Source organism: Gymnoscopelus microlampas (assembly GCF_963454915.1).
Source record: "Gymnoscopelus microlampas genome assembly, chromosome: 11".
Taxonomy (NCBI): Eukaryota; Metazoa; Chordata; class Actinopteri; order Myctophiformes; family Myctophidae; genus Gymnoscopelus; species Gymnoscopelus microlampas.
The window spans coordinates 36,670,366-36,685,653 of record NC_139948.1 but is presented as its reverse complement, the minus strand read 5'-3'; the positions used below and the strand labels follow the sequence as shown (position 1 = coordinate 36,685,653).

At 42.9% G+C, this 15,288-nt stretch overlaps 1 protein-coding gene across 2 annotated transcripts in view; it reads left to right on the top strand.

Moving 5' to 3' along the window:
* The window catches only part of camsap3 (calmodulin regulated spectrin-associated protein family, member 3), a 36,111-nt gene that overhangs the window by 1,913 nt on the left and 18,910 nt on the right, over nt 1–15,288 (top strand). For both annotated transcript variants that reach the window (XM_084071032.1, XM_084071031.1), the window contains exon 2: nt 7,984–8,246. In XM_084071032.1, coding sequence (XP_083927158.1) covers nt 7,984–8,246 — 263 coding nt within the window. The remainder of the gene's footprint in view (nt 1–7,983; nt 8,247–15,288) is intronic.

Below are 15,288 nucleotides of genomic sequence, written 5' to 3'. Positions count from 1 at the left end.
CTTTAAACAAAGTATGTGTTATGCAATCTCGGGCCATGGGTCCAGGACTCTAGGCTGCTGTTTGTCTACTCCCTCTCTCTCTCTCTGTGTGCTCTGTTTAGCACCTCAACCACGCCCACTAGTCAATGTCACCCTCCCTGTCAGTCCAAAGGACTCTGAGGGCTGAGAATGGCAGCAGGTTTTTGTGTTGGCGTGGCGTGCAGACAGTGTCCCTCCTGACTGTTCGCTTAATGGCCCTGCTGCTGAGCTCAGTCTCCGTTGATTTTTATTCCCGTTAAGGCAAAATGACATCATCATTCCCTTCCCAGAAACTCAACTGGTACTAGGACAACACAGCACATCAGGAGTCAGACCAGATTGCCTGCTCCTCAGGCCATCACTGTCATTAATCCTCATCATGACACAGTTGCCAACAAGGTTAATCTCTGAATCACTGTATCAGAAACTGTGTTTTCATGTGTTCCAGATTTAGCTCAGATGATTTTTTTGGGGGGGATAGTGGACTGTACTGTATTCCTGCAACCATATGGTTGCTTGCAGGGAGGACAGGCATTCTATTTAGTAGGTCAGGTTTCTGTATTCCTGTCTGTTCCAGAAAAAATGAATAGAGAAATAAGTATTCTGTTCAGCCTGACTAAGTCTACCAAAGCTAGAAACCAGAGTACTGTCAGACATGAAGAAACTAACTGAGCATTCCTCTGTTGACAGTTACTTCAAGAGTGGACTCATAAAATGCTACTTTTATGAGTCCACAGCTTACCTTTCCATCAAAATGTCCCCACAGCATCTTCATTCTGACATTTCAGCCTTTGGGAGAAACGTATGAACCATACATGTGGATTCTGTTGTTGGATTCCCCTTTAGGGGCACTCTGGCCGGGTCCTTTGTGCTTGTTTGTGAAGTATCTGAGAGAGCAACCAACAATTATGAGTGAGTGGTGCTCATTTTACACCCCCCATTCTCCGGTCATGTAACTTTTTCCGGTCCCTTCCTGAGAACATTCTGGAGGTGAAATGGAAGTTCCATGTCTACGGGTGGGGGTTATAAAAAAACGTGTGTTTGTTTTGCACAGCCGAAACCTGTTGCATTAGCTCCACCTGGCTACAAAGCTGCTTGGATCAGTGTGAACGCCTGTAGGAATAATTACTCATCCTTCCTCTCCCCATCAGTGTAGCTGAGAGTCAACATAATTATGACCAGGACCTGAGAAGGATGCTGGCTTGTAGGGCTGTCCTCGACTGAAGAAATTCTTAGTCTAATAATAGTCTTAGGAATTTGTCGACTAATCGATTGTTGATATAGTCAGCAAATCTAAAATTGTGTTTGCTGAAAGCATACAATCATGTAGAGGACCAGCCTTTTCAGGTTCTATTGTTGATTTTACGGTGGGTTCTGGCTATTGAAAGTATATGAAGGGTTTTAGAGATGTGCATGGAAAAAAGCATTAAAAACGACTAACAAAGCATTGGTTGACTCAGACAAAACTGACCAATATCGGTATTGACATTGATTGATTGATTTAATACTTTATTAACATGATTATTAACAGTAAGTACAGGTAGTACAGTCAATGGTTATGCTAAAAGATAACACAAAAAGCCCCAGCGGCTTGTTTCCATTGTGGTCCATTGTACTCAATTCATCAGTAATACATATATTACTGATGACAAATATTATTAACTGACAAAGAGGGGATAGCCACTGACTTGTTTGACTCTGTCTTATTGTCTTCTATTGGAAGACTGGGGTGACTGGATTGCTGTTATCCCCATATGAAGCCATGTCATCTATTTCAGTCTTGCACAACCTTTTTAATGGTTACATAATATGGTTGGTCTTAATTTGTAAAAGGATGTCCTATTCCCAGTTAATTAATGGGCTTAACTTGATTACTTCTCATCTTGGGATAATTTGGGAACGTTAGGAATCTTTCAAATGTTTAACTGTGCACATTAAATCTAGTGTGTTGTTTTTTAACTTCCCAAGTTGACTCTCACTGGAAACTGTAGGTGTGTCAAATTCAAGCTCAACTTGTAACCAGTTTAACAAATTAGCATACTTGTTTGACTAGGACAACAAATTACCAAAAGAAAGAGGCTTTTAGTAAGGCCTGCAGACACAGCAGACCTGAAGCACATCCCAGAAAAAGGCAATCACTTAAGATATCACATTTATTACCAAGGTTGATTTGGGGAAAGTGCTGCAACGTAGGATACTTTCACCTAGGGCTGGGAGATATGGATACAATCAAATATCACAATATTTTTGGCCTAATACTTCAATATTGATATTGTGACAATAATATCACTATTATTGTGGGGATGTCTATTGGTAGTATTTACGCAATGCCATGTTTTGATAAATAAGCATCAATAATGACTATATAATAACAAAGTGGGTTATAAGCAAATAATATAACAGCTATAGTAGAACATATTCATAAGTTAAGAAAATGTTATCACTGTACTGTAATGCAGCCTTTAACCACTTAAAACCTGGGATCGCTATTATGTTGCATGTTATTATCGGAGAAAAATATTAGTATAAAATATTGATTAAAACCAGGAAAATACACTTATGCCATGTCATGATATTACAATATACAAAAAGCTAAATCCCATCCAAACTATTGTTTGTGTTGTAAATACATCTGAACAGAATGCAAATATTACGTGACGCTAAATCGATTCAGTTATTTTCATTGAGTGACTGTCATACAACAAAGTAATTGATTATCTCTATCATACTGCAGGCTGCTAGCAGATTAAAGGATCATTTAATCATTCATTTCAGTTGATGTAGATTCTAGGTAGGCTATGTTTGTTACTCAGTTTCCACCATTCTGTTCCACATTGGGCCAAAGGAAAAGGGAAAGCATTTTTATTATTTTTACAATTAAATTAGTTTGACCAACATACTTTACTGGTTCACTCAAGATAATTATTCTATGAGGGCTAAATGACTATTCGGCAAAAGATATCCCATGTCACACCAGATGATATTTAAAAAACTGCCGAGCTTAGGAAATATTACAGTTCTACATAACATAGAACATGCCTACAGTACACTATCATCTTCTGCACCCCCCCCACCGCCCACCCTGATAAGCACTCGGAATTGTAGTCAGTTGAGGCATAACATTTAGTTTGACTCGGTTCGACAAATAAATATTGTGAAAATAGCCGATCTACAAGCTCATAACGCACGTTGTGAGCTTGTAGATCAACTATTTTTTCCTCATTCTTATAATATTTGACAATTTGAGCAATGTTTGACCAGTTTTATAATAATAATAATAATAATAATAATAATAATAATAATAATATAGTATAGTTTGTTGATTACTTTTGATGCAGTAATGGTCTTTTTTCATTGAATAGCTTTTATCTGTATCAAAAAAGGTCTTAAAAGTCCTTAAATTGTCACTTTACTGTCATCAGGGGACCCCCCCCAAAATCATGTGGGGACCCCCCTGGGGGTCCCGACCCACAGGTTGAGAACCACTGTATTATACTACAGAGAGTTGGTGTTCTCTGCCAGGCTTGTGGGTGTAGTCTCTGCTTTGTACTCTCTCGTATGCCTATTTTTTCATCAAGGTGCTGGGATTAAGGACTTGAGGTCACATGTAGGCTAGAGAACGACACGCCTCCTCTCTCACTGCTGCCATTTTGGAGCATTATAACAAGACCTGGCTTTGTACTAAAACCAGAGCATATAATCGTCTCTGTTTGATACCTTTGGCCACGTGATGAAGCGTTTTGTAATTCCGTGTTCCAGGACATTCACATAAGCTACAGCCAATAGGCATAAAACCAAAGGTGATTTTTAAAGTATTCCATCTGTAAAAGGTTTCCCAAAAAATGGGAGAAAAACAACTCTTTCAGCAATCAGAAGTTTACAATAGTTTTCGGAGGACATTGTACAGGCTAACAAATGCCACTTAAGTGTAGAATAACCAAGCCTTAAGAATAAAAGGAACATTGTTTATTGCTAAGGATGACATTTGAGCCCCAGCTTCCTCTGTCTGGATGCTTAGTTTGCACACTTCTGCACATCTGAGCTCTTATGCATTATTGAATCCGCACCACCAGGGTTCCTGAAGGGGTTCTATCACACAGCCAGGCAACTCGCATCGTCATCAGCCGGTTTTTGCAGACGGCGGTGCCACTTAATTAATACAAAGAGCTTCTTAATGTTCACTCAGTTACCATGGCGACCGGCTCAAAATCCAATGCTGCACGGTCAGTCCACTTGGATCTAAAGTGGAAGAAGGAGGAGGAGGAGGAGGGACATAGGTTTTAACCTTACTGATTAGGGGTGAAACAGTTCAAAGAAAATAATACATTTTGGGGGAAAACAAAATGTATATGGTTAGGGAAACCCTAACGCTAACCCTCCCCTAAAAAGGAAAAATAGCTGATCTAACAGCTCACAATGTGTTCAGACGAATCGATTCAGTCGATTATGAATTTGATGATCAAAGCATGCGTCAAGAAGAAGCTTCATGCTAAGGAAATAATCAATAGTTGCAGGCAGCCCTATTACTGATTCTCCCCGAGGAACTACAGTAGCCTGGTTCATCACACACTGCAGTTGTTTTCAGCAGCTGACCCTTGTGTTTGGATGAGTTTGTTTCTTTGTGTCTGGTGACGGCTGCCAGACACGTGTGTGCATAATGTTTGTGACATGACCAGCATGCTATTGCTAACTCAATCAATCAATTAGGTAGAGGAGACACATGGCCCTTTTTTATCTCCAGCTATCGGGCCTATCAGGCCTGCAGGTCAGCAGCGATAGATACTGTGAAAGCTTACACAGCTGAGCTCACTAAAGCAATGTTGCCAAATTGAACATATCTGCCTTAAATCCATTACCTACAGTAGTCTGTAGTAGTGGTATTACAATACATACAGTAATCATCTTCATTTATTGTTATGTTTTAAGTCAGTCAGCAATTTCTATGTTGTGGCCTGTGTTTTTTAGCCATTCAAGCCCTTTGTGGTACGATGAATGGCTAAAATAGCAAGCTCCAAATGTATCACGATGCGTTATCGTTAGATTTTCTTTCTTTTTAGCGGCGCTAGCCGCTCTATACCTGACTTTGTCCGTGTGCGTCAATGGTCTGATTGGTCAGGTGCGTCAACAAAGTGATTGGTCAAGCTTCACGTGACACATGGCTATAAACACATTATAAACACATATCGATGACAAAATGTATCAAAGGCGCAGCTACCTTCACACAGGGTGTGATTTTTTACTGTTATTACTTACTATTACTTACCTATTATAAAATAGGGATGGCAGGTTGCAAGTGGTTTAATAATATGGCTGCAACAACCCACTCTCCAGAATTGTCTGCAAAGACACATTTAACCTTTGCCTTCTCACCAAAGCCCAACTGATAGACTCTGAACCTCTCAGACGTGACAGTAATAAGCAGGCTGCCGCTTCACTCAGCTAATTTCTGCACGCAGACACAAATGTTTGCTATCTAAATACAGTACAATCCCGTGGGTGTGTGTGTGGTGGTATAAACATTCAGGTGATGTTTTCTTTTCTTCTTATGCATAGATAGGCAATAGGCCTCCACCATCTGTCGTTGCTCTTGTCTTGCTCTATATCTATATCCTTGAGATATTTAATGAGAAAATGGTTTGGTCTGGATTTTCACCCGGTTTGTTTTTGCGGTGCGTCTGACACACCAAAGTCATTCATAGCTCCACTTTCCTCTCCTGTAGGGAAATGATGCTCCTATCAACCGCATTAATCTCTGAGCTGTGTCATTTGCATCCGGCTTTACATTTTCTTTTACTTTTCTATTTTTACATGTCATTATCGGTATGTGACAGTGAGTCATCAGTTTTTTTTCCCCTCATGTGTGTTATTTTGTGTTAGCCACTTTCAACCTGGCTACTTTGGGCATGTCAAAATTGTTAAAATGTTCAAAACATTTTGAAATGGGCCTTAAGTGGTACCTGAACCGTAGTGACTGAAAGTGTGAACATTTGGAAGGGTTTTTCCATATGCCCCTAGCCTGCCCATCGGAGTTGAAAAGGCACACAATGGTGTGTCACAACAAAATGGGCCATGTGGCGTGAGTCACACAGTTGTTCTGCCACCTATAGTCATCAGGCAGCGAGAGGGAGTACGTGGACACTGTACTCTCTCTCTCTGCACGCTGAGCGTGTCATGCTTTTTGTCTTGTTGTATTGTCTGATGTCAATGGATACATTACAGGAATGTCATGAGGCAACAGCATGGCCATATCTCACCTGTGGTGGTGATCCTTTAGTGTTCCCTCTCGGTAATGCACCAAACACAAACACAGTTGTTGAAGTGTTTAGTATTTCATCAAGGTCAACGTTTGGCTGTTGGGCATTTCAAAAGAAGAGCAATGCTGAGTTCAGCGTGTTGTGTTTGTTGTTTACTCATGTAGGCTCCTGCAGTGGTTCTCAACGTCGGTCCGGGGACAACCAGGGAGCCAAATGGACACTTGCAAGACAAGTCTGTACGGGTTCATATTTGGTTCCATTTGTACACTCTCAGAGTTAAATAAACACTGAGGATTTTACAGTGCAGATTGGGGTCCCAGAGATAAAATAAAATCATATCAAATGGGGCTCTGTGATCTAAAAATCATTCCAAATGGGGGTCCGTGGTCTAATGCATATCAAAGGGTCCTTGACTCCTTGAAATTCAGATGGTTGAGTATCAGTGGCCTATTGGATTTTGGTGCTGGCTTGGTTTTGTCAGCTCTGAATGCAGAGAAACCAGTTCCCTAGAGGGTGTGTCAGTCAAGTGTGTGTGTTTCAGGGAAAATATTTATTCTGGTCTCATTTACTGGCAAAAAGAAAAGAAACAGTCCAAAGTTTATTTAGCATACTAATAGCTTAATTAATTGCCTACTCCTCAGCTTGTTGCGAATTAAGCTACCACAGTGCATAGCATTGATACACATGTCCACTAGGCTATTCAGACAGGGAATTCAAGTTTTCCCTGTTTGTACCCGGCTCCGGCCATGATTCACTCTGACTACCTCGCTTTTATTTAACAACACAAGTTACATGCAGGTTTTTACATTTGGTTCTGTGGAGATCTGATGTCCCAAAACACAGCAACAGATTATCACAGGCCTTGAAAAAACAAGTGGCATTGCATCTGGTAATCCTCAGACGCTAACCTTCTGGGCCACCATGCCTCGCTAGCCCTGACGCCTGCTGATTACTGGATGTGTTCACGATAGCTGTTGACTGGCTCTGGATAAACATGTGACCCTGATGGGTCCTGGAATGCACCGTGGCATCATATCTGTGAGAGGGAGAACTGTGTAGTTTGCAGACAGAGGGAAGCGCATAAGACTTTACTGTAGGAAGGTGAAATTAGACCCAACTCGTCATCATATCCACTGGCTGCCTTCAGGCCTTTTGACTTATTTACGGGTGATTTAAAACAACACACACACTGTATAGTTACTCCTCTCACTAGCTCTTACGACCCCTTACCTTATCTCTCACTCTAGCGCACACACATACACAAACAAGCATGCTTCATTTAACCCCTGCTAGGCTCACTCACTCGGATGATTATAGCCCCAGGGTATAGACCAGTCACCAGTTGTCTCAATCTGCCTGTGTAGCGTGCTCGTTGCACACACAGCCATGGTGGTTCTTCCATCATTATAATTTACAATTTAGGCATTTAGCAGATGCTCTCTTATCCAGAACCACTTACAAAGGGCAAGATCACAAGACTCCCTCCTCTGCTTTTCTTTGACTGAAGAGGTTAGTACTTGATGGTGTCATGTCGCCCGCTCCCTAATCTATCCTATTTACAGAACACTCAGAGATTCTGTTTATCATCTCCATTCTCCGCCCTTCAATTGTGTTTTGTTGCTTGCAGTACTAACAGTTATCTCTCTAGCAGTAACACTACTCCCAGGCATCTCTCTGACGACAAACATCTCTGTGTTTTGTCTCCGTGTAGAGAATGTCCCCGTGGAGCTGCGTGACCCCTTCTACTGCGACCAGTATGAGCAGGAACACCTCAAACCACCCGTCACGCGTCTCCTGCTGTCCTCCGAACTCTACTGCCGCACCTACAGCCTGCTGCTGGGGGCAAGTGGCGCCGATGCTCCCCCCAAGGACAACACTGCCCTGCTGCAGCTCCTTGATAAGAGGGGCGTGGTCCCCGACGACCAGGGCACGCCGGTGACCGACGCAGACCTCCGGCACAAGCCCATCAAAATGGTAAGGATGTGTGTGTGGTGTTTATTTGGAAACTTCCTTGGTTAGAGTAAACAAACAGGATTGAAGACTTACCGGTAACTTATTCCTTACCAGTTTGGCAGCTGTGTGCTCACTGACCATAATAAATTAATTTAAGGAACGGTTGATTTAGGTTGGCTGAAGAGGCTACCCCAGTTTTTCAGATGAGTCTCAGCATGCCATTGACTCGACTCATAGGGACCCATGTGCTGATCATCCTCAGACTTGAGAGCTGCTGACCAGGGGGGCTATACAAGAAGGGGTAGGATGGCATTAGTTGTGGATGTGAGGCCTGTTTATGCTTTGATTTGTGGGATTAAAGAACATCAAAAAGGACCCCCCCCCCCCACACCCCCATCTCATCCCAACACCCAGAATCCCAACCCCACCCCCGCTGCCCCAGCTGATCCCTGAAGCTGAGTGGATGGCTGCTGGGAGGGTCGCGGCAGTCTGGTCTGGGTGACACGGGATGAATGCCGCCTTTAATACTCACAAGTGAGGTGGGAGGGAGGGAGAGCCTGGACGGGAACACAATAGGTGGTCCAGATCAGGTGGGGAACAATGGCGGAACAGTTCCTAGTGAAACTGGAGATGCTGTGTCGAGAGAGCACTCTGCTCCCTGTCTTATGTTCTTATTATGCTCTTGCAGGCTGTGAATCAAGATAAACTGGTTTTTCATCCTAGCTTTTGACATGAATATGCGTGTCTGTCTCTCTCTTTCTCTCTCTCTTCCTTTTTCTCTCACTCTGTTTCTTTTCTTATTTTTTTTTGGGGGGGGGGGGGGGTTGTAAAGGATTACATTTGATGCAGTGGTAGTAGTCGCTTTGGTTGCAGGTGATGGTAAAGGTCTGAGTAAGAGCTACCAGGCTAGGGAAACCATATATTCAGCCCCTCAAACCGGGACCCTTAAATCAATGTGCACGTTCGTCGTGCACACGCGTGCTCATTCATGCACGCGCACATGTATACGCACCATAGGTGTTGCATACCGGCAACGACTGATTGACAAACATCAGTCTCAGCATTGAATTCAGACGCGCAATGCATTTGTTCATGTTTTCTAAATTGGTTTGGTGAGCATGTTTACATGAAAAGAACATGATACATTTTTTTTAATGAATGTTGAAAACCAGGACATGTTAGTGTTTTAGAGATATTTGTCAGGACTCGGTACCCGCAGCTTGAAATCGGGACAATTCTGGCCAAACCGAGACTTCTGGTCACCCTATCCACAAGTTTCCTAGGGCATTGTGGGCATCACTTCCTGTCGATCTGATCCCTGATACCTGATCAAATCGACAGGAAGTGATGCCCACAATGCCGTAGGAAACTTGTGGATACCAGGCACAAAATGTCTAGCCTGGTAAACCCTTCCTCCGGAAATCTCATTTCCATTTGATTTCAGGAAGGAGTCTGGCATGATTGCTCATTCTGCAATATTGGCTGTGGGCTGGAGTTGGGCGGGAGTAATACCGTTGACTGACAACCCCTTCAACCAATGATCGTTTTCCCCCTTCAGCCAATCAGCAGTTCATTTTGACGAGCTCCAGACTATGTGACGCAACGGGACTTTTGGGACGGCCATGCCGAAAATAGGTTGCCTTATTGGGATACATGCGTGTCACTCCCCGCCCCTGCCGGTTCTCTAAATTTATATTTTTAAATAGGCTCTGTCATGATTAATTGACCACATATATGAAGTTAAACAACTAAATTCTATCCAAACGATATGTTAATAGTAAATTCCGTGCCTCAAAAAAGAAGTTTGAGACCGTTTTAAGAACGAAACTAAGAAGTGACGGCACTCGGACAAAAAACAATGGCTGCCGTTCGTCTTTTGTCGGCGGCTCTCAGGCTGCACTCGGCTTCATTCGGGCTCACTCGAACTCGACACCTGATTGGCCAACGTAAGCTGTCAATCACAGAACGATGAGCGACGACGCTGATAGGCGCGGTTAGGTCCTGATTTCGCTGGAAACTCCCCAATATTGCAGAATGGGCGTTCATGCCAGACTCCTTCCTGAAATCAAATGGAAATGAGATTTCCGGAGGGAGGGTTTACCAGGCTACAAAATGTCCAGTGTGCAGACTCTATTCTTTTGTGATGTTTGCTTCGGCCCAGCAGCTAGCTTTTTAAATTGGATGTGCTTGCTTTATTCACTTTAATTCATTTAATGGGAAAGGGGAGATGGGAAACGCTGGTGGTTCAGACCGAGAAACGACTACATTTCTGACCTACTTGTCAAGGCAGGCAAGTTCACTGTAACCCAGTTTTTAACCAAGTATTTTGTAGAAATCCTTCCTTCATCCAATACATTGTCTTCATTATGCGACCGCAAAGCCCAGCAAAGCCCAGCCATCTTCATGCACACACAGGTTGTGTTTTGAAAGCCAGAGAGGAAATCTCTTGGGATCTGTAGAGCAGGAGTTCCCCTTGCAGTCAGTTGAAAGCTGTTCTCTCCATATGCTCTCTAGTGGCCATTGAAGCAGGTCAGGTGTGTTCCTGCCAGTGCCATGGTGATGATGAGCTTAATGGTGCATGTGCTTCTGCTGTGTGTGTATGATGATGTAATCTAAAACAAATATAGAAAAAGAAGAAGAAAAAATTGCATAGTATCGCAGTTTGTAGGGCTATTATCTTAGAGCTACTCAATCTGTTAAACAATTTCCCCTCGCTTTGGATATGACTAATACATTGCTTTGGATGATTAAATCAATTTGTACACCATAGCCTGCATGTTGTTGAGGTTCATTTTATTCACCTTATTGTATAATAAACAGTCAGCAGAGCTTCTGTTGCATTTGATCATAAATGTTCACGTTTTGTAAGAAGTAATTGTGTAAATAATTACAGATTTGAGATTTTATTAAGAAACGTCAGTCTTCATTTTTGGAACTGTAGGGCAAAAGTAGCGACTTGTATAACATAACTTCTCTATAAATTGTAGTATAGTTTCACCTGCTGAATGCTGCTGCTACCTGTACTGTGCAATACATGTCTCAGCTCAAGGTAGAATTTATTTGCTGGTAAAACCACTAAGTGGTTACAACATTGTGGCTATGTATCCCACAGTATGCCATTAGCATGGTATGGCAGTAATGTGATAGGCAAATTGTTTTGCTTTTTGTCTGTGCATGACAGTACATATACTATACTCTATGTGCATGCATGTGTGCTTTGTGTGTTTGTGTGTGTACATGTCATGACTCATGAGTGTGTATTTTGTCTCGGCTATGGGTGATGCTATCAGGTCAGAATACTTCAAGCTTTTGGCTGTCAAAGGCCTTGCACTAAACTCCAAACTTGCCTATTAACAGCAGCAGCTGCATCTGCAGTGCTATGTAGGCCTGTCACAATGATTACATAATCGTCTGATTGCAATTATTTTATTTTGCATAATTGTCAAATTGGCTGTTACTGATGCTGCAGCTGCATTTGCAGTTGGTTGCAGTGCTATGTGAGCATACCAGCTAACCCCCTCAAGGGTCCTTGAGGTTCCAGGGGGTCCCCAGCAAAAATTGTTAATATTAACATCAAAATAAGTTTAACCACTTTAACCCTTTTAACACGATGCGTTGTGAGCTTGTAGATTGGCTGTTAAAAAAACAATATTTTGGAAACATTTTAACAACACAAATCTTGTATGGCGGTCCCTGGCTTCAGATTAATTTGGGGGTCCTTGACATGGAAGCATTTGGGATTCAGTGAGCTAACGGTTTGGACCTGTGTGTGTGTGTGTGTGTGTGTGTGTGTGTGCGTGTGTGTGTGTGTGCTGGTGATTGGCAGTGTGGCAGGCAGGCCAGAAAAGTGGGTCATGCGGCAGCAAAAGCATTAGGCGGATGGACCATCAATGTGGGCCTTGGCCAGTAAACCGCTTTACTTTGCAGCAGCAGGAATCTGCTGCAGCGCTGCTTTACTGTATATCAAAGCTCAAATTCCAATGTATTGTCGCCGTCGGATAGAAACCTTGCATGTCCAAAACGGTTACTTTTCAGGAAATGGGAGAAAGAACCTGTGTTTCAGTTGATCCAATGTAGTTATAGTCACAAGCTCTTGTTAATGCTTTCCATTGGGTAATATTTATAAAAACCCGACAACACACTTAACCACTTTCATTTTCAAAACTATTCGAAAATAAATAAAATTGAAATATGGAGATACAAGTTTTCTGCCTGACAGAAATTATATCAAACAAGGGGAACAGTAGTTACTGTATGACACAGTGCACACATAACAGACACCAACACGAGCTGTGCCTGTTCAATCACTCTTAACAGCATTTCATGTGTCAAGCCATGCACTGTGTTGACCTTGGCTTTGGTATCATTTGATAACTGGCAAATCTTGCGTCGTCGTTAGTCTGGCGCAGCTAAACTTCAGCCAATGCTGCACCAGACATGCAAATCCATAAAGTGTCTAGTTATCTTGAAAGAAACGCTGTGTAGAAGGCACACCCTGAGGCCTCTCTGAAGGCTGGCAGTCTTTCCCTGGTAGCGCTCTCTCTCTCTCTCCGATGGTGTCCCAGCCCCCCATCACTCCTCAGATTGAGGATAAAGATCTGACAGTGAAGATTAGGGATAATCTGCCGTCCAGACGGGAGTGCCATGTCATCCGCATATGACCCATCAGCGAGGACCACTGTGTATCTAGCATCTCTGGAAACGTCAAACCTATATATGTCACGTAATTGTTTCTAGAGAGCTACTATATAACGGTGTGTTAAAATGTAATGGTATTAATTATACTACGGAAAACCCTAGCTATTGGGGTCATGCTTCCATATTTGCTCCCACCGTTACGAAGTCAGTTGTGTAGCCGTAGCATTGCTAACGTTCTCTGAACACTTGGTCTCAAACCATACTGCTGTGTCGGCAGGTTTTCGGTCAAGCGAGCATCAATCAAAAGCTCAGTTGAAATTAGCACTGGCACGCTCTTATCCCTGGATCAGTAATGGTAAACATTGTCTCGCAACATTTGCTCTGTTACGGAAAAATAGCGTGGGCTAGCAATTATGCTTTTTCTTTTTTAGAGTGGAGACAATAAAAGCTTGTTGCCAGACCTCATAATGTGCTGGCCTTATCCAGATGGGGATTGGAATAATGCTAACCTAGTTTTTCTTGCTTAAGCAGTTAGGCATGTCAGTGCTGATAGAACCGTGGACCGTGGGAGTCAGCTTGGTAATGTTCTATCCAACACCCCAAATCGGGCCCCAGACCTGCCTGATCCCCATGTCTCAATCTGTCCCCGTAATAGGCATCAGTCGCTATATTCGCTAGACTGGGGGGTGGGGGGGGGGGGGGTGTTAAGTCATATTTCACACATAATCAGATTTAGCCTTCATTATAATCACACGTAATGACCAGCAAGTGCCTTTACTTCTGGCTTGTTTGTGCTGTTATTGACATATGCAGACATGGCATTAATGATGGTTGATGTTCATTTTCCTCTGCCTGTCAGGTTGGTTCTTAGCATCTTTCCTTGCATCGTGGCTACGAGTGTGCGACTGCGTTCCTTCACACTTGTATCTTCTCTATATTCGGCACCTCTCCGACACCGGTGTGTGTGTGTGTGTGTGTTCCTGCCCCTATCCTGTGTTGCTTGCTAGCGGCTAGACATTTCCAAATGGCAAGCCGGTGTTGTTAAGCTGGGAGTACTACTGTGTGCAGGCTTGTGTTAAGGTGCATTGTGGGTCAGATGGCTGGTTGTTATGGTGATCCGACTGGCAGGCGGTGTGCTGTGTGTTCCAGAGTTGCTCCTCGCTCCTCTCTCATTAGGGAAACTTGTGATTTGGCTTAGCGAGCTCTCCAGCGTTGGCAACAGGGAATCCACGAGGCCCCCCTGCTTCTCCCCTTTCATTCCTCTCTTTGGTAATGAATTACCCTCTCCACTCCCTCCAGAATAATTACTGTACAGCATAACAACAACATTCTCACTGAGACCACCATTCTTCTCTGCTTAATGCTCATCCTCTCTAGAGCCCCGACCCGACCGATGCCATATCTTTGGGTTTGATGCTGATCGGAGAGTCCTAGACCACAGTTTAATGAAGTTTTGACCGATATGTTGTAAAATAGAGTGTATAATTGTGAAATAATTTTGAAAAACATCGACAAATTTGTGAAAACATTCGCCTACATTGACATGCCCAAAATAGGTACACCAGGTAGAGAGTGGTTACAAATTGGGACACATCGACTATCTAATTGCCGATACCAATGCAGCGAAAAAAATAAACAGAATTTGTACCTGTAGCATGCATATTTAGAAAGAGGGTTTCGGTATGAGAAAACGTTAACTTTACACCTGTGGTTTAAATGGGCTGGTTATCGAGATATGACTTAACTTGAGTGTGCCGCAGACAGCGTTTTGGACATTCATTTTGTCATTCATTAATTTAGTGTGCAATGCCAGAATGGGACATAATCTGTTAACAAGTCTAACGAAGCCAAACGATATATCTGTCCGGCTCTAGTCCTCTCCTCTCTTTCTTCTCTCGCTTTTCACAAGGTCCAAACTATTTTATCGTCTGCTTCTTTCATGTTGTAGAAATTGCTAGTCTAGCCTAGATATTTCAGTTTGTTGCTTGGATGAGTTGAGGTTAATAGTTTTGGCTGCTGTTAAAGTAACAGCAGGCTTAAGCTCAGCCTCCTTGTCTAATCCCATAACCTTTGGACACCACAGCTGGAAAAGCATCTGTCTTTGGCCTCACCCCAGGACTAATGAGACAACAGCAATACAAGGCAATGCAGGAGCATCCCAGATGACAAGCACAGTACATGATAATTACACATTGCAGTTGATACAGTTCTAGTGCTCATCTAGTCTTAATTCACCATGTAGAAAGCCTGGTTTTCGTTCCCAGTTGACTAGTGTGATCCGGTCTAGAGCCTGCCTACTAATATCTGTATCTGGTTGGCGTGCACAATGTTATTGTTCCTCCACATAATTGCCGAAACGAGTAGCCTAGTCTCGCCAGTTGCTACGAGTTTGAATAAAACATGGACATACCAAACAAAGTGTTCC